General features: G+C 35.0%; 2 protein-coding genes and 1 pseudogene across 2 annotated transcripts; 1 reads left to right on the forward strand and 2 right to left on the reverse strand.

Moving 5' to 3' along the window:
- Positions 1-973: 973 nt before the first annotated feature.
- On the forward strand, positions 974-10,055 carry LOC129895329 (lysine histidine transporter 2-like; annotated as a pseudogene).
- Positions 10,056-10,390: 335 nt separating this feature from the next.
- Positions 10,391-16,016, reverse strand: LOC129893829 (uncharacterized). Its single transcript, XM_055969246.1, has 8 exons — positions 15,182-16,016; positions 12,798-12,968; positions 12,513-12,611; positions 12,323-12,421; positions 12,162-12,236; positions 11,839-11,928; positions 11,389-11,733; positions 10,391-10,849 (listed from the first exon to the last, which is right to left on the reverse strand). Exons 1-8 carry the CDS (start codon positions 15,698-15,700, stop codon positions 10,574-10,576), a joined length of 1,674 nt encoding a protein of 557 aa, XP_055825221.1. The 5' UTR covers positions 15,701-16,016; the 3' UTR covers positions 10,391-10,573.
- A 1,016-nt stretch (positions 16,017-17,032) lies between these two features.
- Positions 17,033-20,184, reverse strand: LOC129893830 (glyceraldehyde-3-phosphate dehydrogenase, cytosolic-like). Its single transcript, XM_055969247.1, has 11 exons — positions 20,104-20,184; positions 19,984-20,007; positions 19,796-19,896; positions 19,590-19,705; positions 19,393-19,492; positions 18,487-18,633; positions 18,320-18,380; positions 17,999-18,239; positions 17,772-17,855; positions 17,525-17,614; positions 17,033-17,380 (listed from the first exon to the last, which is right to left on the reverse strand). Exons 1-11 carry the CDS (start codon positions 20,105-20,107, stop codon positions 17,335-17,337), a joined length of 1,014 nt encoding a protein of 337 aa, XP_055825222.1. The 5' UTR covers positions 20,108-20,184; the 3' UTR covers positions 17,033-17,334.
- Positions 20,185-25,130: the final 4,946 nt, after the last annotated feature.

Here is a 25,130-nt window from a genome sequence, read left to right on the forward strand (position 1 = left end):
GATCGTATCAGCATTTTAAGTTTGAAAGAAATGATAGAAAAGGGAAGGTGATAAAATACTATGTAACTTCTTTTTATTTGTTCTAGAGTCGGTGAATAGAATTAATTGATATTTATTATTGGTGAAAAGTGATAAGTATCTTATAAAGTTAATTGAGATGCACGCAAGCTGACTCGAATACCACAATTATTAAAAAAAACTCTTAATAACTCAAGTTTAATTTTTATATTACTCTTATAGAGTGAGTGCATGATAGAGTGAGTGCATGATCATACTCACGCTATACTCTCTTTAATTCATATTAAGTACTCTCTCCATTTTATATTAAGTGAATTTTTGAGAAATTTTTCATTGTTCAAAATAATTGAATTGTTCAAAATTCAAGATAGATGTTTGAAACTTTTTTCATACTTGCCCTTTCATTTATTGAAATTTTATATTTTATAGGAGATAAATCACACTACTTGCAAAGTTATATTTATGATTTTACAAAGAACAATAGTGAAAAAAATATAGTTCAAATTATGTCCTTGAATGTTTTTCTTAATATGTGTACATTGCCTCATAAATTAAATGGAATGGAGAAAGTAAATTGTCCCAGGTATAGCTCAAAATTTTATGTTAAATAATATACATACAGAAAATTACGGATTTTTTCCTGTTTTTATTTCGAAAAGATGGTGGGATCCGGACAAAATCGAATATATATCCCACTCCGAGTCAGAGGTATTATGAGCAGATTTATATGTTAAAAGCCAATGCATGTAATTAAAGCGGTAGAGTTCGGATAGAATACGACGTTTAATATCATATATTAACAGAAACACAAAAAGGTTATGCAAATTAGAATTCTAAAAAGAAACACACTCTTGATGCTCTTCCCATTTTCAAAAGGAAGTTTAATTTGAGATTGAGAAAAAGAAAACAAAATTAGTAATTAGAAGATTTAAATCAATTAAATGGAGAAGAAGAATAGAGAATCAAGTAAGGAAAGTATTAGAAACGATTGGCTACCCATTACATCGTCAAGAAATGCAAAGTGGTACTATTCCGCGTTTCACAATGTCACCGCTATGGTTGGTGCCGGTGTTCTTGGCCTCCCCTATGCCATGCCTCACTTAGGCTGGTATGTATTTCTACGTTTCAATGTTTTCGGTATTGTACTATGTGTACATATTCACGTGTAATTCGCGTTCACTAATTACAAAAAAGAAATGGTTAATGATATCATCAATAATATTATTAAATCATCAAAAACCACAAAGTCTTTGTGAACCCATACGACTTATTTAACTTAGTTAATCTAACTAACTCACTGACAGTTACATCAGCTTGCTCTTCTTAGCTCTAACAATCCCCCTCAAGCTGATGCCTTGAACAAGTCTTTCAGTCCCAACTTGCTTAACAAGTATTCATGTTACCAATCCTTTTGTTAGAATATCTGCTAACTGTTCAGTGGTGGATGCATGTTCAGTTTTGATCATTCCTTGTGTAAGTCTTTCTCCCACAATGAGAAATTAGTCTCATTGAATTTTTCAACATCAAACTTTGTTGTACTCGACATTGTTATTTGCTTCACACCCTTCTAGATCGTTTCTGAATATTTTTGCGAACAATCGTGACAAACTGTACCGTCACCGAAATTTACTATTCACGTGAATAGTACTGTTCACCAAATTTACTATTCACAAATAGTACCTTCGCATAAAACAGACAGAATAACCGAGGGCTCTGATACCATTGTTGGGGGAGGAAGCACCACAACTAAAGTTTGATATGATGAAAATAAATTAGATACGAGAATTTTACGTGGAAACCCGTAGAAGGATCTCACTATAAAAATATGGAGTACACAGCTCTCAAATACAAGGAGAAAACAACAATTAACACTTCTCTCTTGTAAAAGGAACAACTACTAAAGAGGACACTCAAGACTACAATATTTATCTTGGTGTATAACTCTCTTTGTATTCTTACTCTCTCTTTCTGGGATGGGATAAATGAGGGCAAGAGGTCTTCTATTTATAGGAAACTAGAAACGCGTAAAATCCGCGTATTGAACCTCCCTTTTTGACTACGCGTTCAAAACGCGTTTTGTTCCTTTTTGACTACGCGTTCAAAACGCGTTTTGTTCCTTTTTTGACTACGCGTTCAAAACGCGTTTTGTTGACTACGCGTTCAAAACGCGTATTGACTATCTTGCATTTGGTTCTCTCATGGAATATGGGATTTGCAGCTATCTGGATTGCAGCTTTGCTATCACACATTAGGTTTACAGGTTGATGGATCTGAACTCCTAGTTCTTTGAACAATCCAATCAACCATGTGATTTCGGCAGTACAAGCAGCCATACTTCTAAATTTAGCTTCTGCTGAGCTTCTGGACACAGTCTCCTGTTTCTTTGACTTCCAGGAGATTAAAGCACCTCCAAACATTACTAAGTAACCAGTTACAAATCTTCTTGTTTCTAAGCATGCCCCGTCACAATAGGCAGACAAAGTACTAGAGCTTTCAGCTGGCATTAGTAGTCCCACTCCAGGTGTTCCTTTGATATACCTTACCACTTTTAGTGCAGCCTCCATGTGTGATATTTTAGGACTATGCATGTAAAGGCTCAGAACCTGTACTACAAAAGCAATGTCAGGTCTGGTCATAGTGAGGTATAGTAACCTTCCAACCAGCCTTTGATATGCTGCAGGATCTTTCAACTCTTCATCATCACTTGCCTCAGAGTTTAGTATACAGGAGTCATATGCTACAGATGTTAACTTCTGATTTACTTCCAGTGGAGTGCTAGCTGGCTTTGCTCCACTTAATCCGACTTCTGAAACCAATTTTAGAGCGTACTTTCTTTGGCACAATACAATTCCCTCTTCTGATCTAGCTACCTCAATTCCTAGAAAGAACTTAACCTCTCCAAGATCTTTCATTTTGAATCTCTGTTGCAGATCTTCCCTTGCTTGTTTTATCAAGTTATGATTGTTTCCAGTGATAAGAAGGTCATCAACATATACTAAGATGATCACCAGGTCTCCTGCTGACTTCTACTTTGAATAAATCCTATCTGAACAAGTGCATCAGTTAGTTTCTTGTTCCATTGCCTAGGTGCTTGTTTCAGCCCATATAGTGATTTATGAAGTTTGCAGACCTATTTAGTCTCCCCCTGTCTAGCAAATCCTTCAGGAATATGCATATATACCTCCTCTAGAAGATCTCCATTAAGGAAAGCATTATGGACATCCATCTGATAGATGAACCACTGATGTGATGCAGCTAGTGCCACAAGGGATCTAACAGTCACCATTTTAGCTACAGTTGAAAAAGTTTCAGAGTAATCCAACCCAGCCTACTGACTATACCCCTTAGCTACCAACCTTGCTTTATATCTTTCAACTTCACCATTAGCTTTATATTTCACTTTATAGATCCACTTGCACCCAATAGGAGTCTTACCAGCAGGGAGGTCTACAATGGACCAGATGTTATTGTCTTCAAGTGCTGAGATCTCAAGTTGCATGGCCTGAATCCAAGCTGGATCTTTGGAGGCCTGTTGAAATGTGGATGGTTCAGGGATAGAAGAGTAGACAGAAAGAGCCTGTGAGTTTTGGAGATGTTAGAACAGGTGAGGTAGGAAGACAAGGGATAAGAACATGACAAGAAAGTGTGTGGAATTGGAGTAACAAAATATTGTAGCCAAACTGGAGGATTTCTGACTCTGGAAGACTTTCTAGGTACAGGTTGAGGTGTAGGTTCAAGCTGAGATGAAGTGGCCTGAGTGGAATGAGAAGGTGAACTGAGATGAGAGAAAGGAAGAACTGCAGGTGAAGTCTCAATAATAAGAGACTTCCCCTGAGAAGGGTAGGCACACTATCTAAGAGAGGCAGTTCTAAGACTGGAAAGATTGGTGTGCCAATAGTTTTAGCATGTAGAAAAGGAAAAATAGACTCCTGAAAAACAACATTCCTGCTGACAAAAAAGGACTTGGAATGTAGATCATATATTTTATAACCCTTCTGACTTAAAGAGTACCACATGAACGCACTAGGAATGGCTCTAGCAACAAACTTATCTGAGGTTTTGGTGTTTGAGGCATAGCTGAGGCAACCAAACACTTTAATATGGGAGAGAGATGGAGGGTGATGATATAGAAGCTCAAAAGGAGATTTAAATTTCAGAAGTTTGGAGGGTGTTCTGTTGAGTAGATACACAGCAGTAGTGACACACTCACCCCAAAACTTTAAAGGGATAGCAGCTTGAAATCTGAGGGATATGGCTATATTTAGAATGGTTCTGTGTTTTCTTTCTACAACCCCATTCTGCTGGGGAGTATAGACACAAGAACTTTGATGTAATATACCAAGATCAGACAAGAGAGATTGAAACTCAGCACTAAAAAATTCACATCCATTGTCAGTTCTCAAAACTTTTACAGACACATCAAACATAGTTTTTATTCTTGCTAGAAAGTATTTCATCACCACAAGCACCTCAGACTTGGAGTGTATCAGAAACAGCCAGGTGAATCTACTGAAATCATCTACCATAGTAACAAAGAACCTCTTATGATTATGAGTAGGAACTCTATAAGGACCCCATATATCACAACGTACTAGATCAAATGCAGGCTTAGAACTAGAAGAACTGACAACAAAAGGCATCTTTGTGTATTTTGCCAAAGGGCATACAATACATATAGGATCTTCATGTTTTAGATGGCTCAGACCTGCCGTTTTCTTGATAATGTCCACAGGTGCATGTCCCAATCTCCTATGCCACAAAGAGCTTGACTCAGACTTTTGTTCAAATGTGTTGACACACTTATTTATCTTATAGTAGGAACCTTGAACCACAGATTTGTCTCTCAGAATGTATAATCCTTGATCCTCTCTACCAATCCCCTTCACCATGGCAATGTAGAGATCCTGGAATAGACAGAAATCAGGAAAGAATGTTACTGAGCACTGTAGTTCCCTAGTTAGTTTTGACACTGACAACAGATTAATCCTAAAATCTGGTATGAATAGCACATTTGAAATAGAGTGATTTGTTAGAACTCTGGAACTTCCTTTGTGAGTAACAGATACATAACTACCTGTAGAAAAATGCACTTTATTCTTTTCACTCTCAAAGATTTGATGATAATTATGCAAAATATCAGGATTTGAAGTCATTTGATTAGTTGCACCTGAGTCCACTATCCAACTAGTGTCAACATTACCTTTACTGAGCATTAGTAGAATCTGTTGATATTGTTCCTGAGTGAAATAAGGAGGGAGTTGTGGAGTAGACTGAGTAGTAGTACTGGTACTGGCCTGTGAAGAACTGGCTTGATTGCCTTGTGAGGACTGATCATAGTTATTTGGAAAGTCCATGTCATATTCTTGATCATCATAGCTTCCCACCTGATTTGCATATTGATTTACCCCTTTCTTCTTGGACTTAGGCCAGTCAGGTGGATACCCAATCAGCTTGTAACAGTTCTCCTTGGTGTGTCCATTATAGCTGCAGAATTCACACATAAGTGAGCTCTTCTTTGGTGGTCTGAAACCACTGTTAGGATGTGGTCTAGAGTTGTTGCTTCCTGAGCTTGATCCTCCTCCACCTGGAAAGTTGTTATAGGTATTTCTAGCTCCAATAACAACTCCTTTACCAGTGCCTCCTCTGAATCCAGTACTAGGACCTCCTTTGTGACTGTAGAAAGCTGCTCCTTCTAGTGAGTCAGCTACATGATTTACTGCAGATGAACTGGATAGACCTCTGACTCTCATGATCTATAATCATGGAGTAGGCCTTGTTCAGTGTTGGAATTGGAGACATCATCAGAATCTGACTCCTGCATTGTGCATATGTCTCATTGAGTCCCATTAATAACCAGAGAAGCCTCTGGTGTCCATAGTGTTGAGTAACTCCTTGACTCAGAACAACTACAGCTTGGACAAGGCATGAGTGCATCAAATTCATCCCACAAAGTCCTCATTCTGGAAAAGTACTCTGAGACAGACATTGTTTCTTGACTTAGCCTTGCAATTTCTCTATGAAGATAGAATACTCTAGATCCATTTACAGTGTCAAATATTTCCTTTAGATCTAGCCAAACTTTGTGAGCATTCGATGCCATAGATTATGCTGCTCAACAGCTCTTTTCTCATTGCATTCATAATCCATGACAGGACTACAACATTCACCTTTTCCCATTGTTCATGCATGGATTCTCAAACTTTTCTTTGGTGTGCCTACCATCAACAAAGCCTAACTTGCTTTTGCCTAATAGACCTAATGCCATAGACCTGCTCCACAATGCATAATTTTCAGATCCAATTAGTTGTTGGGAGATAAGAGAATTACCTGGAGTATCGTTTGGATGAAGGTGCAAAGGATGATTGTGATCTATTTCTACTCTGCCATTGCCTCGACTGGTAGCAGAATTAGGCACAACATCAGCATCTTCTATTGCCATTGATGCTTTTCCTTGAACTGAATATGTTTCTACTCACTAAGTTTGGTTGAATCGAAGCTCTTTCAACGACTGCAACTTTCAAACAGTGAGGATCTCAGAACCAAATCTCTGATACCATGTTAAATTAGGTCTTAGGCCTAACTCACACCCCACCTCATGCCCAGTGCTTAGAATTTGGTGCATGGGCAATTTTTAATTTCGGGGGCCCAACATTGGGTGAAACGGGTCCTGTTCTGATATCATGTTAACTTTCATGGATGAAGTTCTGAATCTAACTCTAAGCTAATCGTCGAAGAAGAAGAAGAAGAAGATTGGAGAAGAAGCTAGAATCTAAAAATATCTCAAACTTCATTCATTCATGCTTAACATATGAAGTCTACATCAAGGATATTTATAGTGTGATTTCATAACTAACTCATACACTTAACTGTGTTAGTTAGTCTGACACATTAACTAAATTCTTAACCATATTCTAACAAACTTAGTTAATCTAACTAACTGAGTTATCTTCTAACTCACTGACAGTTACATCAGCTTGCTCTTCTTAGCTCAACAGAATTATTTCTTGATTTCATCCGTTTATTTGTTTGTTTGTAATGATTGGACAAGATACATGTATCGTATACGACTATAAAATTTTAACACTTGTACTTCATACATATGATTCTTTGCGGTACTTAGTTTGTCCATATATATCAAGCATAGATCATTAGATTCACATAAATTAAGTATAGTTTGTTAGATTTACCGATCGACTTTTCAATTCATAGATGTAGATCTCGAACTTATGAATGAATATATTTCCAAAACTTGCACAAAAAAGGAAGTACTTTAGACAACAATAAAACCATCTTGGACAAAAAGAAGTGGATAACCTCACACCAATCAATGGAATATTGATTAATATATAATCGATCGAATATTGATTCTTTTTTAACATGGTGTATACATAACAGGGGTGCTGGAGTGACAGTATTGGTACTATCATGGGTGATAACACTGTACACCTTATGGCAAATGGTGCAGATGCATGAGATGGTACAAGGTAAAAGATTTGACAGATATCATGAAATGGGGCAAGAGGCTTTTGGAGAAAAGCTTGGGCTGTGGATTGTAGTTCCTCAACAACTCTTGGTTGAAGTTGGAGTTAATATAGTTTACATGGTCACTGGTGGTAAATCCCTTCAGAAGATTTATGAGACTGGTTGTCCTAATTGCCAGCATTTGAAGACCACCTATTTCATCTTGATGTTTGGTTGTGTTCATTTTTTCCTTTCATCTTGTCCAAATTTCAACTCTATCAGTTTAATCTCCTTCCTTGCTGCCGTCATGTCTCTCAGGTTCTTTCACTTAAACTTATTTTTCTTTTTTCAGTTTCAATGGTACGCAGTCTTATCCTCTAGCTACCTCGTGAAAGTAGAGAAATTATTTCTGATAGACCCTTGGCTCAAGTAAAGCATACCAAACAATCATGTAAGTAAAAAGAATGAGGAAGAGAACAACATCAATAACAAATAATACAATTACTAAAAATCCATATTTCTCAATGCGAGATCTAAAAACATATGAGTGTCAATATTTAAGTGCACTTTAGTACTTTGGTCTATATTAATAGAAGATTAATTATTATTTTTCATTGTGTAGTTATTCAACCATAGGTTGAGGAGCATCAGTACACAAAGGAATAGCTCCAGAGGTTGATTATAGTCCAAGAGCTTCAACAAGCACGGGAAGAGTGTTTGGTTTCTTGAGTGCTTTAGGGGATGTTGCGTTTGCATTTGCTGGCCACAATGTTGTCTTGGAAATTCAGGCTACTATGCCTTCAACTACTGAAAAAACATCCAAGAATCCTATGTGGAAAGGAGTTGTTATCGCGTACATTGTTGTGGCTATGTGTTACTTTCCTGTGGCTTTTGTTGGCTACAGAGTTTTTGGAAATGGTGTGGAGGACAACATCTTGATATCCCTACAAAAACCTGCTTGGCTTATTATCATGGCAAATGCCTTCGTCGTCATTCATGTTATTGGAAGCTATCAGGTCAAACTTTTTAAATCATTCTGCATTTGAAATTGAATGATATGAGACAATATTATTTATTTTCTTGATGTTTTCCTTTTAGGTATTTGCTATGGGTGTGTTTGACATGATCGAATCTTACTTGGTGAAGCAAAGAAATTTCAATCCAACGAGAACGCTACGATTAATTGTTCGGACTAGTTATGTTGGCATGTCACTATTATATATTCCACTATTTTCAAGTTCATTAATTTGCTCAATAAACCCATCACTTATGTTTTTTTCCTTCTTATTTTGTGTATTGGCGCAGCCCTAACAATGTTCCTTGCAATATCATTTCCATTCTTTGGTGGATTGCTTGGTTTTTTCTGAGGATTTGCATTTGCTCCTACTACCTACTTTGTAAGTCAATTACACGACTAAAATAGTATTTGTGACTAGGGCTGTACAAGGCAAACCGATAAACCGCACCAAACCGACAAACCGAACCAAACCGGGAAAAAAACCCGACTAGTGGTTTGGTTTGACTTGGTTTGGTGTATGAAAAAAAAAACGACCATTATAGGGTTGGTTTGGTTTTAACTAAAAAAAGTCAAACCGAACCCAAACCGACCCGATTATAGATATACTACTTTTAAATTATGTTATACATAAAAATATTTATTAAAATGTAATTTATAAATGTTTTTTAATTTTTTTTTATAATTTTTGTTTTCTTTCTTACATTTATATTTGGACTTGAAAAGCCCATCTAAATAATATACAAAAAAAAACCATCTTATAAAGTTAAAACTTCAAACAGTGTTCTGCGTCCAGCTTATATGTTGATATTTTGTACTAGAACTCTTTTTAAGAAGCACTGTTCTATGCTTTTTATTAGATACTATGAAAAATTCGAAAAACCCAAAAAAACCCGAAAAACCCGAAAAACCCGAAAAACCCGAAAAAAACCGAAAAACCCGAGAAAAATTGATATTGAAAAACCCGACTTTTATTGGTTTGATTTGGTTTATAGATTTAATAACCCGACACAAATGGTTTGGTTTGGTTTGTAAAAAATCCGAACCAACCCGGTCTATGTACACCCCTATTTGTGACGAGCTACATAACCAAATATTGATATGCCTTTTTCTGAGTTGTTGCAGCTTCCTTGTATCATGTGGCTAATCATATATAAACCTAAAAGATATGGGTTGTCTTGATTCACAAATTGGGTACGTATGTTGCAAAAACTTGCAAACACCTTTGAGAAATTGGCATACTTTATTGGTTGTATTGCTAATACTATTTTACTTTTTTTTTTATTGCAGATATGCATCATACTTGGTGTTCTTCTGATGGATTTAGCTCCCATTGGTGCCTTGAGGCTGATCATACTGCAAGCCAAGGGTTACAAGTTCTATTCTTGATTGTACGGGACTAGTCACAAAGATTTTTTGTATTTGTCAGATGGATGATATTTTAAATGTCTAGTTTTATTGGTGTATTAGTATCAAACCATCGTTCTTAGTGAAAAAATGATTGATTATTGGAGCTTTTATTTAAAATAAGCTTCCATACATTTATGAATATCAAGTATCTCAGCGATTCATAATCACTGATGAACCAGCGTCCAGCAGAAAAGGGGCTCTCTTGATTGAAAGGTGATTATTTGGTGTTATCAGTGATACAATAGATACATATATGATTATTTTCCTCTAGGGTTGAAGATTTAACTACTTCAGAAGAAAAAGTATAAATTATCTCAATAATTTTGCATGAATAAATACGTGATGAAAGAAAATAAGAAAAATTATATCTAAGAGTGTAAATTTATCCCTGTACTTCAACAGGAAAAAATAATAATCAAATTTACCCTTGTATTTTGAGTAAGTGGTCAAATTTATCCCTATACTTTGTCCGTACTTTTGTCTCCGTTAAGGCAAGGGATATATTTGAATAAAATATAACTACGAGGCAAATATGCCCGAACCATTAACAAACCAAAATTCCAAGATGAAGTGAACAACTTACAAGACTCACCACATCATAATTTTTGCTACTCCTAAATAACTTGTATACTTTACTAGCTGCAAATGAGTATCAGCAATAAAATGTAACTAGAGAAAATGACCACAAAGTAAAAGACCACCTGAACTAATTCTATTCCGTTCTCTGTACCTTTCAAACAACAGCTCTTCACTTCGTTTAAGCTTGTTGTATTCAGCCATATCAAATCCTGAACTTAGGCAACTTTCAAGTTGTCCTGATATGTTTCCACCATCTTCAATCACATGGATTGTTCTATTCTTCTGTTGACTCTGCAGAACTGCTGGGCTCCAACTCCCATGGCTGCTGATGGAATAACTATTATCATTCTGAGGGGAGGTGATGTCCTACAAGAAGGAACGTTGTGGCCAAGTTACAATAGATGTCTGGGAAGAGAATGAGATTTACTACTAGAGAAGTACAAAATATACGGCTAGCACACTAATAAAGTGAACATGTAAACACAAAAAAATGGCATGGCATGGAAAGCAACTTCAAGCAATTTGTGTAAAATAAAGGAATCCGTTTATTGTCTAGTATTTTAGCATGTAGAGACTTCCAAGGTCTTCTCTATGAAGTGGAAGCAAGATAAATCTCCAAATAGGCAAAATGATAGGTACTTACTCACTGGACCAGAGTGACCCAACATACCTCCTAGTTTGACCACTAAATGAAATTATTTATTCCTAAAAAATATACAATCATCTGGAAAATTTAGCTAAACCTAGTTCATAAACCTAACAAGTATCATGGAGGATGTTATCCAATCAGGAGCACACTTGCTAGTATATCATACCAAAAGCAGCACCTAACTTTTTAGATGTCACAGCACAAGCATGCAGATTTTTAATTCTATTAGATGGAAAACAAAGTAGTATCACTTTACCTGTCCGGCATCACATATTGGTGTTTTCCTACTAACAGGAGTTTGGACTTCTTTTATGGGAGTGAAAGAACCATCATTGCTTGTCTCCCACTGCAACCAGGGGAAGATAACCCCATCGGTTCCAACAGGATGACAATTAGATCCTGCTGGACTTTGATTAACTGCTTCCCCATAAGTAACACTGTCCCTTGGCTTAGCTATTCCTCCTAATGTGGAGCTTGCATCACTTCTTTCTCCATCAAATGAAGAAAAATCTGTATCTTCTATATTTGCAATGAAATCCACAAAAAACTTCTCTGCCTCCTCATTCAATTGTGTTGATGTCCTGTTTCTATCATTGCTTCTCTGGAAATTTGCAAAAAGCTAGTAATAAAGGAAACTACTACAGAGGTGAATAACAGCTAATCAAGAAAGTCGGTAATTGATCATTCAACCAAAAAAGGGAGAGACCTTTCTACGTGGTTGTTTCTGCCCAGCAGCAGAGCTTTTTGTATCAGGAAGGTCTTTGACAATCCGCCGATCCCTACCTCTTTGGTCTTCCTGCAGAATTTCACCAAGAAGATATTCCATACACATGTAACACATCTGACTTTAATATTAAAGAAAGTTAAGGCATTCAATTTCCGAGGATTAAATCACATAACATAGTGATTGCCAAAGAAGAATCAGAACCATATTAGACTGGAAGAAAGACCACATAACATAGTAATTGCCAAAGAAGACTTCAACCCCGTGTGCGAAAACAGGAAAATGAAAGCATGGAGAAAACTTACCTGCTTCAATTTTGTCACATAACTCTTTCTGGCCACATGACCTGACTTGGAGCCACTAGTTTTCTTCCCCATGGTCTGCATTAGTCAACATGAAATAATAAGCGAGCTCATAAACTGTGGAAGTAATTTTTCTTATTTGATGGAACAAATAAATCACACACTTGTTCAATTTCAGTTTTGATTTCTTCAACAGCATGCCTGAGTTCTTTTCTCATTGTTTCGTACAGTTCACCATTCACATCCCCATTTGGATGCTCCCCCTGAAGAACAATAATATATTTCAGAAAAAAAAATTGATAAGACATATTAAAAAGTCAGTGTGTGCTACTTCAACAGATAAACAAAGTAAACCTTTTTCTGTGCATAAACTGCTCGAATGGTTTTCTCGATGCCATTTTTACAGGTAAGAGCATCCTTTGTGTCATCATCAGTCAAGGCAGAAGAGTGACTCTAATATGAATGAAGAAGTGCATAAATTAGTAATATTGCAAGAAAGCACGTAGTGACACACAAAAAGCAGAACATTATAAGAACAAAGGGCAAGAGCAACTGCAATTTTTTTTTGTGAGAACTGATATATTAATCCAATAAGTTCCCAACAACTCAAAGAGAAGCAAATAAAAGTTCTCAGCTTACAGAGTAGCCATCATGTAACAGCGACATGTCTTTTTGGCTAAAAGAACTCCTTAATTTTGGATTATTTACAGCTGTTGGCTTCACTGATGACGGAAAGTCAGTAATTTTGTTGCTCTGATTCTTCTTGATGTCAATTTGGCTGTTGGAATTTCGATAATGATCTGCATCACTCTGTCATACAATAAAGAAAATTCTTGATCAAAAAGTACCTCCACTGCACATTTATTAGCTAATACCTTTGGCTTTCTCTTAGTTCTTCTTTTTAGACAGTGATCTTAAGAACTCATCGATAATGAATATTTAAATAACCCAAAGCTTTATGTACATACACCCATATAACATGTAGATGGGCCATGAGTTGCATCTCACTCTAGTTTTTTTTCAACCAGAACTGAAATTACCATATCATATTGTGGTATGCCCCATCATTGTACGGAGATAAAGACCTTTTTTAATAAAGAGAAAGAACTAGGACATTTAAATCAAGGTGAGGTTAATCGGAGAATTAAGTATGTCAGAGTCAATTTGTCCTCGAAGATTGAACAGTAAGAACAGAAATTATTTAAGGAGGACATCATCAATTAGGGCAATTCTTAAAGCCTAAAAAGTTTGTTATAATTCTGCAGTACAAGACGAAAAAACTGGGAATGTTTCACACCACATATTGTTTCACTTGTATTCTCTTCCAATCCAATAGTAGATTAATACAACTCTCTGCAATCGCGGATAAAATTGCAATTCAATTTCAACACTTAAACCAACTGAAACCTCCCTCTAATTCTTTTCGGTAAAAAACTGATCCAAATGCCGAGTCACTGATGATTCACCTGACAGCACTTACATCAGAAGAACAACACTATAGACTGAGTAAGAGGAAAAACATTTGTCTTATGACAGTGATAGACAAATCAGCTTGAGCATATGTTGACTGATCCACAGGTTACCTCCCACCAGCACATGCACCGGATAATTCAGTTCACCAAGACTTAGCAGACTACGAGTAATCTCCTAACTTTTTTTGTCTCTACAAGGAACCCAGTAACCAACAAAAACAATTCTTACGGCAACAGAATACCATTCGAGGGATGCACCACAAAGGTATTGTATTTCTAGAAGTCAAGCATTTATTTATTTTTATTGTTATTTCTACCTTCCAAAGCACTTGAAATTCCAACTTCTTAACTAAAGTTGTGAAAAGTTCAAAAGTTTTTGGAAGAAAACATTACCCTCACAAATTTTCAAGCAACTAAGTTGTGTACACATCTGAGAAATAAAACTAAATAACACATTAATGGGCATAACCATTACCTTTGAAGAAATTCTCCCATAAAAAAGGATATAATGTACAAATATAGACATAGTAACTGAAGGCATGCCTCCTCAAATTGATTTTTCTTTATTTCTTACGAGCTCTTAAACTTCCATTTGTTAGTTTCTTGTCATAGGATCTCATTTATCTTTTATGATATAGGGCAATTTATACATTATACGTAAGGAATTCACTAAGGCTATCTTTATCATTGGATGTACACGAGTTACATAAATTTTTGTCTTACCGGTAGAATGTACACAATCAAAGCAGTTTTAGTGAAAAAGGAGCCCTTCTGCTTGGAATTGACAACCAAAAAAGATATCTACTTTCTGATGTCATGGCCATTTAGGTTTCATATATTTTGTGTTTATAGATTTGTATTTCATTTTCTTTCCTTTGATCAGCAAAAGAAGATCTGTATATTCAATTTCATCCCTTCTTCCGCTTCCCCCACCACCACCGCACACATACACACACACAATCTAAAATGTTTAGCAGACTCTTTGGTGAATTCCATTAAAATGTTCATTCCCAAAGATTTTAATAACTAAAGTTCAGTAGTCAAGTTACAACAACATAAACAGTGAAATCCCACAAAGTGGAGTCTGGGAGGGTAGAGTGTATGCACATCTTACCATACCTCTTGAAGGTAGAGAGGCTATTCCCGAAAGACCCTCGTCTCAAGTGAAGCAAATCAAAGTAGTAATGGAAAGGAAAAACGACAGTGAAGAATACATGACAACTAATCGGAAAGAAGTGAAAAGCATACATGCAAGGAACACTAACATTGAAAACATAATGGCACCACTGAAACATTGTACACAACAGATGATAAACTACATGAATAAAGTTCATATTACGACAGACACGGTGCTCTAGACTACAACCAAGCCCTATCCCGTCGAAAAGCAAGACAAAGCTCGACTACCTACTAAACTTCTACTTTAATATGCGAGCTCATTTCTCGGAAAGTGCTTGAACCTGTCAACTCCTACAGTTGTAGAGATGTGCTCCAGTTCTACTCCCTAATCAAAATTATAGACAAAAAGAAGGAAAGGATAAGAAGTTTCACCTCGGAATCACTAATCTGATACCGAACAGCAGAAACCGACCTCCTCCTCCTCGAACTAGCATCTGACTTAGCTAGGTTACTCCGGGAACGATCGGCAGCGACGCTTTTCCGATCAGCAGCAGAGGTCTTCGAACCCTGTCTGGAAACTGACCTACCACGCCTCCTCGACGACGCCGTTTCGCTCGCCCAATGTCCAATCCCCGATGCACGCCTTTCTGACCGGCCACGGTCACTATTTTCTCTCTCCTCCTCCTGAGAGAAGAACTCTATTGCCAGATCATCAAGGCTGATTTCAGGAACTCCTGATCCTCTAGTCGTATTAACAAACTTCCCACGGGGAGCAGCATTGTAGCCTAAGTCGGCCTGTGCAGGCTCCTCATAGCGCCGCGGCCCGTGGGTAACTCGGCTGAGACTCCTAGAACGGCGATGAGCTTTGTTACCAGAGCTGCCGGAGGAGTCATCGGTACTTCCACCTAAGGTAGTCCTCCGAGTCGTCGATTTGAACGCCGATGACGCCATCAGTGAAGAAGCATTCAAAACCGATTTTGGTAGAAAATATCAATTGTTTAATAATAGAGTGCGTTGTCCTTTGTATACCTAAATACTAAATGTATGCAATGAATGAAAGAGAAAAACGGTGGAGTCAAGGTTTGAATTTGAAGTGAGGTGTAGAGGGTTTTCTGGAGAATGGTGTTAAATGGAGTATTAATGAAACAGCTCAGAGAGAGAGAGAGAGAGTACTTATATGATTGGGTAGAATGAAGAAGAAGAAGATTTGGCGGAGCTATCGAAATTGGAGAGAATTTGAAATGGAACAGTTTAATGACTTATTAGTCCACATTAAAATACTACTAAATAAAATTTATTTTACAATAAATAGGCGGAAACTACGGAAAGGAGAAATATATGAAAATTAGTTATTAATCGAATTGCAATTATATCGTTACAACATTTTTTTACATTTTGAATTATAATGTTAGATCCTATTGTGATATTTGACCTGCTGCTAATGTAAGAACACTTTTAGTACAGCAGAAGAAATCAATGTTGTCATTTTTCAAATTCGAAATTGAAAATTTATTTAGACATTTTTTGTCCTTTTCAACTGTGTTTGGTCCAACAGAATTATCACATTATCCACTTTCAAATTCGAAATTCAAATGCATCTGCTTCCTCAGATAATCATACAATTTGAAATATTTAAAAAATTGTTGGACAAGTATTTTAAATGAAATTATGCAGGACGTCAACTTTTAGGTGTAAGTAGGTAGAACTTCTGAATGCAAAGGTTTATCAGTATACCAGAGAGACATCGTTATGCAAGGAAGCCTAAATAGACTAGCAGGACAAACGAACTACTGGAAACCGAAGGCTACCACATATTGGCTAAAGAGGACGACGGGTAGCTGAAGTTCTTAGTCTGAAGAGGAAGAAGTTATTGGATTCAAAAAAGTAACAGAATGCGTGATAACAATTGGTAGTATCACGAAAAAGATAAAAGAGAGTTGATTCAGCTGTTTTTGCCATCCAAATGTTCCATCTTACAAGGCACCTGCAACACAACTGCTTTTCTACTAGTAGTTGTTAAAAGCACCTATGCTCCCAACCAAAAGTCATCCAACCTATTGACATTCTTGTGATCCCAATAAACAGCTAAACCAAATTCACATGAAGCCTGCAATCCTGCCTCCTCCCATTCACTGCATTTATTAGTAAGAGAAACTGACAATACAGCATGTCAGACTTTCGGAAGTAAGGGAAACCAGATCAAGGAACGTGTTCTGAAAAGAACAGAGAATGGGCATCTGAATTGCATTTTATACTTGGACAAGTTGGCTAAGCACCACAGGATAGTAAAGAAACGGGGAAGCAAAAGCACTAAACAAGTTTCAACGTTATTATACATTCACAACAGAACAAAACAACAGAAACACATATACCAGTGTCACTAAGACTCATTCTCGGAATGTGAAGAGGTCTAAATCCAATTGAACACACCTAAACAAGAGTATAGCCCCTAAATCACATCAAACATCCACGCATTTGTGGTCCGAGAGAACACTTTATTATAAACTGTTTTATCTAACAACGAAGAACAGGATCACCACCAGCACCGCCACCACACTTCGCCACCAATGAGTGAACTGCCACGTTTACTGAACTGATGACATGTGAACAATCAAGTCCACCACTCGTGTGCTGCAATTCCAGTAAAGATTACTATTAGAGCAGGAAGCCACAAATCATATAATATAATACTCCTATGCAGCACAGTCATGCAGAGCATCCAGTGAATTGAACTGATGATGAAAGAAACGTACAATAAATATTTCGTGTTTTTACCTGTAACCCCATTCGTTGTCGTACCATGCAACAAGCTTGACAAATTTCTTGCTCAAAGCAATTCCAGCCTTGGCATCAAATATGCTTGATCTGCAAATCATTTCCATTCAGAAATACATAGTCTGATTAGTAGAGCAAGATAAAAGTGGATCACCGCATATAAGGTTCAAGCAAGAACTTTAGTGGAGCTCATGAAACGCGAAATACAGAAATTCAATCATAACACACATCAAAATCCCAAACTCACCTATTGTCTCCCACAAAATCCGTGGATACCACATCATCTTCAGTGTAACCTAGAATTCCCTTCAATTTTCCTTCAGACTCCTCCCTTTAAAGTATATAACAATTCAAGTTAGCAGTGTCAGGTGAACAAGCAGCTCCAAAAAAAAGAAAAAAGTCAAAGAACACAAATGATTGCAAGACGCTATGATACTATTTAGGGAAAAAGGAAAATGACTTCTACAAGCTTACTTAATGGCAGCTTTGATCTCATCATAGGTAGCTTCTTTCTCCAACCTCACTGTGAGATCAACCACAGACACATCAACAGTTGGGACTCGGAAAGCCATTCCGGTTAACTTCCCATTCAGTGCTGGTAGCACTTTACCGACAGCCTTGGCAGCTCCAGTACTGCTGGGAATAATGTTGAATGAAGCAGCTCTTCCACCTCTCCAATCCTTGGCAGATGGCCCATCAACAGTCTTCTGAGTGGCTGAAATATTATGGTGGTAGCCAAATCGAGTGAGCGAGTTAAAATTAATATATTTTTAAGCAGAAGCAAGAGAGACTTACCGGTAATGGAGTGGACTGTGGTCATGAGACCCTCAACAATTCCAAATCTGTCATTTATAACCTGTAGAATGACATGAGAAATTGTGAGATGATGTTTCATTCTAATCCACATTATGCAATGACACAATAGTCAATTTGAAGGAACCGGGTGGGTGGAAAAGGAGAACCTTGGCCAAGGGAGCAAGGCAATTCGTGGTACAGCTAGCGTTTGAAACAATGTTGAGCTCTGGCTTGTATTCCTTCTCATTGACACCCACGACAAACATAGGAGCATCCTTGCTAGGGGCGGAAATGATAACTTTCTTGGCACCACCCTGATGATTCAAAAATTTGAACAGATATTAGCTCCCTTGAATCACCAATAATAACTCTAGTTAAGGCCAAAAAGAAAAACAAGTAATTAATCCAACTATCATAGCATTAACAGAAACAAACATAAAGATACCAAGTTTGACGTAGATTCCTTAATATAACTCAACAATGAGATATGCTTTATTTAATTATTTTCTAAATTTAAATTGATTTTAGTTGCATCAACACTTGAGATAAAACGTTCTACAAAAAATCAATGCCCTTGGCAAGAAAAACTTATAAATTATACACCCTCCGTTTCAATTTTTTTTATCCAAGCTTTCTCTACTGGGAGTCATCAAAGGAGGAATGGGCATACGCTGGTTCGATAAGCCAAGGAAAAACAACCGCTTTTGAATTGGTAGAGTTTAAGAAGGCGTTTTCAACTCTATAATTTCAACTTTCTAGTTTCTGACATCTTTTCAGACCACAAGATTACAAATATCACTAAAATATATATATACTAGTATGCTCACCAGAAACTCGAGTATAACTCCTCCGATCATCAAATAGATGTGAACATCAAGCATCAATTAACATCACTTAGTGCAAATTTTGTAATGTTATCAGTATATTCAATAAAAGATACACATCAAACATCAATTAACGCAAAACTTGATGATCATACACACAGAACGCACAAATTTGTGGGACTTTACCTTTTAATTCAAAGCAAGGAAGATCAGCTAAGAACAGAGATCTATTTCTTTATAATTACAAACCTTCAAATGAGCAGCAGCTTTGTCCTTATCGGTGAAAACACCGGTCGACTCCACAATGTAATCAGCTCCTGTCTGTGCCCATGGAATCTCCTCTGGGTTCCTTCAGATATACAAAGAAAGTTAACAATCAGGAACTCAAATCGACCCAATAAAATTGTAAATCAATTTGTATATATGTTAAAGAGATAAAACATTACCTAAAGCCAAAAACAGTAACAGCCTTCTCACCAAAGAGAAGGGTCTTCTCATCCTTAACCTTGAGCTCATGATGCTTCCACTGGCCGTGTACACTATCATACTTAAACATATATGTCTGCAACACCGACAAAACCGAATCCCTCAACTAAACTATCAAAACATTATCAATAACCTCATTCAAATTTTCGTTTTCTGGGGCATTTACCATGTAATCAACTGAGATAAATGGGTCGTTAACTGCAACAAGTTCGACATCATCTCTTTGGAGAGCAACCCGAGCCACCAATCGGCCAATTCTTCCAAATCCTTCATACAAAACAAGATTTCAAAACTATAGAATATAGTACCAAATAAAGGTAGATAAAATTCACTTGACTTTGAACAAATTCTTACCGTTGATTCCAATCTTAACTTTAGCTGTGAAAGTAAGAAACAAGGAAAGAAAAAAGATAGATTAATTGAAGTTCATGATCAAAAAAACAGGGGAAAAAAAGAGAGAGAGAATTGAAATACCCATGATTTTTTCTGTGTGTGAAATGAGAGGTTGCAGGGTTTTGTGGAACAGTGTAGTGGAAGGGTTTTAATATAAACTGGCTGGTGACCGGCAACCGAAATATGCAGTGTATTGAGGATTTTTCACCTAATTTATTGCTCCATTAATTAATGGTAAAATAATGTTACCTCAATTTTATATTAATTGAATTTTTAGAAATTTTTTTAATATTTAAACTAGTTAAATTATTTAAAATTAAAGAGAAATATTTTTTTTTAAAATCATGTTTACCCTTTACATTAATGAAGTTTTGTAATTTTTTAGGAGTTAAATTACACTACTTACAAAGTTATACTCCAATAAAAATCTATTTGAATTTATGATTTCATATTTAATCATTTTTATGGTGCTGATTAAATAAAAGGATAATAGAGAAAAATATGATTTAAATATTTTTCTTAATATATATGCATTATCTTAAAAATTTCGTTAATATGGAATAGAGAAAGTACCTTTGATTTATTTTTACTTATTATATTTTGCTAATTTGATTAATATTTTGAGCTAATAGTCAAATTTAAATTTCAAATATGTCATTAATTATTAATAAAAAATAGTCTTAAAAATTACTTTAAGTGAATATGAATTAAATAATATCAAATGGAAGAGATATGAAATATTTGAGTATAAATATAGTTGTGATTGCTTTATATTGACTTAAACTATTATTAAAAATATATGTTATATTTTTAAATCATGAATTTGTTTTTATATGAAAAATAAATTAGGAATTAGCATGTCTAACACAAAAACATGGTTAGTTAATCATAGTTGTGATCAAAACAATATGTCAAAACTTGAAAAATAGTAAATTCCATAGAGCTATTAGTTTTGTTTAGAAAAAAAGGATTTATGATGGAACTCCAATTTTCAATACTTGAATAATGAGTCGAAGAATTTGAAGAAAGAAACAAAAAAAGTTGGCAGAGATAAAAAAGGGAGAAGTTTCGAGTCAATGAAACGTACATTTTGTCCCCCTTGATTTGCGTGAATCGCAAGCTGATAAAACCGATATTTGGCAAATATATAGGCCATTATCTGACACTTGTCTTTCAATTTAGGCGTTCCCTCTAGAAAATACACAGAAAAAAAAAAGGAATGGGAGAAAAAGGCTGTTAGGTTTGGATGCTAGGTATCGGTTCGTTTTGATTTTATATATTATTTATTTAATTTTTTAATTTTTATTTTTTAATTTATTAATATGTTAATAGTTTGAATTTCAATTTAATCGATAAAAAAATATTTATATTATTATAAATACAAAATGTTTATAAAATAAAAATAGTAGCAAGAATAAAAGTGCAATATAAATTTCTAAGTTGATCGTTTTTATATGTCTTTGTCACAATCAAATCTAAAATTGAGAAGAGACGGACAATATTAATTTATGTCCAAAAGAGAAAAGGTGTCACAATTGAGAGATAAGAGAGGCTAGTTCGTGTTGTCTACGCCCGAAAGTAATACTAAAATTTAGGAAATAAGATCGGTAAAATGTTAAAGGCATTACTATATAATTATGAGTAAAATGGTGATTTTAATATAATCTTAATTGGTTATCGATTTAACCATTTACCAAAATCATAAAATGGAAAATCAAATTGATGCCTCAATAAAAAAAATTACAAAATCGTTTTAAAAATCATTAACTCAATAATTTAAGACCGACAAACTAATAATATATTTTTTTTATTAAACTTATCGGTGATACTGATTTTTGCACACCCCTAAATTCACTTATTACTCATGGAATCTCGTTTTATAGGAAAATAGTTTAACAATCGAAAATAGAGCACTTTGTGTAGATACATTGGTCAAGCAAATTAGATATATGCATTCAAAACTAGTTTCGTATAACTTATGTAATTATTGAAACTATCATTTTATTGAGTAATTAACATCGATATCTAAGTGGCCATATTGAATTCTTGAGAACCATCATAATTATGTTCGGTCTCTATATATATTTGAATGAAAATATCGCGTCGTCCAGCGAAATCTAGAAGAAGGTGACTCGTGCAGACAACTGACTCTTTTTCAGTAGAAAAGAATAGTCAAATCAACCCAGCTGGCTGATCATTCTCAGAGATCTTATCAGCCGATCGAAAATAATCAATCACGGACCCAACCTTATCAACATCAAGGTGTACTAATCAATGAACCCACGAAATCAACTTTCTTTTATGACCGGTTGTGCAAGAGTATTCCACCCAGTATCCCTGAAATAGAGAGTTTGAAAATGGGCTATGGTGTAAGAGAATCATTGGGCTCGGCCTAGGTCTTATTTACGGAAACAGGTTACAAACTACTGGGCTTATAAATAGGAACGTCCAAATTCTATCTGTACAGGCCCAAACTCAGTAAGAATTGTACAAATAGCCGATTTCAGGATCCTTATTTACAGTATAGCCATAATTTGGTTTAGTTTATATATATATTTTAAATAAAAAAAGAATGGTGGTAGGTAAAGGGGAAATTGGACAGGTTATAATTTATAAGGTGGTAATTGATTTAAACTCTTATCAACAAGGTGAAAGTTCACGTAGTCAAACAACTAAGTTACTAAATTTTTTTTACATGTATAGTTAGTTTTCAACCTTGCCAATGTTTTCATAATTTTCCAACAACATCCCCTTGACTTAGATTCATTTTTCAATTAATTCAAAAAATTTAACATCCACTGTTTTCAAGCTTGTAATAACGGTGATTTTTTTAGATAATATTATTTAGAAAATATATGTTAAATAATTTATAAAAACTGCCCATTAAATTTTACGAAAATTGTGTCCACGTATTCAGCAATGGAAAAGATAATTTAGTGAGTATCAAAATAAACAATTAGTTGCTATGAATTCATGAGGATACAAATTTCTCTAAAATACTTTGATAATAGGGAAAATGCTTAAATATGCAATTAAACTTTAAGAAAAGATTTATTTATGTCACCTGTTAAAAGTTTGGCTCATTTATGTCATTGTCGTTTGAGAAAAGATTCATCTATACCATTATTTTTTAACTCTGATTTTGCAAAACCACTCAAACAATTTTTACACTTTTTTATTGAAGTTTTGAATCAAATCTACTCTTTTTGCTTCTTCTTCTTCAAGAACACCAAGAACACATGAATAAAACTAAGAACTCCAAATTTCCAACTTCTTCATTTTTTTACAAAATCACCTTAAATTTCAATAGTAGTATCCCTCCGAACTAGATATCACGACTTCTGATAAGCTTGAGGTGATTTTGAGGTGATGCTACTATTGAAATTTGAGGTGATTTTGTGAAAAATTGAAGAAACTGAAAAATTGGAGGGCATAGATGAGTCATTTTCTCAAATGACAATGACATAAATGAGTCAAACTTTTAACTAATGATATAAATCAGTCTTTTCTCAAAGTTCAATAACATATTTGAGTCTTTTCCCTTATAATAATAGTCTCTAATTAAGTAAAATAAAAGTAAATGATGAAATAGTAAGAGGGTGTTTGGAGTTTTTAAAAATAACTTATAAACTAAAAAAATTAAAAGCCATAAGTTATCCAACGATTAGCTTATAGATTATTTTAGTACTTTTTTTTAATCTTAAAGTATGTGTTTAAACGCATTCCTTACTTCACAACATTTGTATTGTTTGCGGTAACTAGTCAATTTGATGCTATCTGTCAAACATGTATGCAATTATGCGTTGTTGCTAATCTAAATTATTTTTTATGTCATAATATCATGTTTGATCTTGATTTTATCATGTAAACATTCTTACATGCAGAATTAAATCAACATCAATTTGTAATTGGATGAGAAAGAATGGTTTTATGTTGTGAAAATGGCCAACAGACCATTTTCTTTGAGCCATGGCCCCAACTTCATGTTAAGAATAATGGTTCCATACACTTGAACCACGTCATTCCCTTAATTTGTCCATTTCATTAATGGCACCAAACATAAGTTACGAAATTCCATGAACTTATCTTTCCAATATTCGTGAACCTATCTTATCAATAGATCTGAATATTAAAACCTTTTCCGTTTCTGTCAAGATATTTTTTAAGTGTTCCAAATTTATCATTAGATCTAATCCAAATATAATGTTCGTGTTAATTTTTTGAATAAGTTTGAGGCTTTTGACACCCTTTTTAATTTGAATACTTCTTGTTGCACCTCTATCTCTAAAAGGTGAGGGTGATGACGATTTTCCTATGATATTAATTACAAATTCCTTTCATTTTTGGATGATTCCTTTCCTAAATAAATAGAAAATTGTGAGTTTGATTCGGTAATCAAGCAAAGTACTATAAAAGAACAAATAATGAACTAAAAGAAAGATTTCAAGATCAATAAAATAGGATTACGATTTGTTGTTTAGTCAAAATTAATCGAAGTAAATTTCATAAAAATAGCGCTCATTGCTCACTTTTGAACTTTGTCTTTGAAAAGTGGCTATTATTGTAGAGTTTCAAAATTCATATTTTCGTGTGATTTTTGAAATACCAACCTCCATGATAATAACTATTTTCAATAACAAAAATAACTAAACATGGTTATTTGTAAATTTTACATAAGTACGTATAACACTAATTATTTATTGATTCAATCGATTTCTAGCACGTCTAAATTAGTTAGTCGAAAGTACTCATGTGACACCCCTTGTTTTAATTGAAGCTAATTCGTCCTCCGTACACTATTTGTTAATAGAAGTCTTTGTCGTTGAGCCATATATGGAGATATTTTATCAAAAGAAAATACTTAGAATTGAAACTTGATTTTGACAATGCTATTCTGTTACAAACGATAACCTCTAGCTCACAAGAAGCCTATGAACAAATAATTAACGGGAGGAGAATTATATATAAGATCTCAAGTTTAATTTTTAGTGGAGAAAAAAATATTATTTCGTACGATAGACAAATTAAAATCACTCAATATTTATGTCAATTAAAGATAACAAACATCCAATAAAATGACCAAATTGTGTGCAAACTGATCACTCACA

This window comes from Solanum dulcamara, chromosome 7, assembly GCF_947179165.1.
Source record: "Solanum dulcamara chromosome 7, daSolDulc1.2, whole genome shotgun sequence".
NCBI classification, from domain to species: Eukaryota; Viridiplantae; Streptophyta; class Magnoliopsida; order Solanales; family Solanaceae; genus Solanum; species Solanum dulcamara.

Bases quoted from the DNA above. Each gene is read 5' to 3' on its own strand.
- LOC129893829 (XM_055969246.1), bottom strand. From the start codon at position 15,700: ATGGCGTCATCGGCGTTCAAATCGACGACTCGGAGGACTACCTTAGGT. The intron at 12,422-12,512 runs GTTTACTTTGTT...ATTGTTCTTCAG, and splicing joins CAGTTTATGCACAGAAAAAG to GGGGAGCATCCAAATGGGGA. The intron at 11,929-12,161 runs GTAAGTTTTCTC...GAAATTCTGCAG, and splicing joins ATGTGACAAAATTGAAGCAG to GAAGACCAAAGAGGTAGGGA.
- LOC129893830 (XM_055969247.1), bottom strand. The intron at 19,706-19,795 runs GTAAATGCCCCA...TCGGTGTTGCAG, and splicing joins TTATCTCAGTTGATTACATG to ACATATATGTTTAAGTATGA. The intron at 18,634-19,392 runs GTTTGTAATTAT...TTGAATCATCAG, and splicing joins AAGCTGCTGCTCATTTGAAG to GGTGGTGCCAAGAAAGTTAT.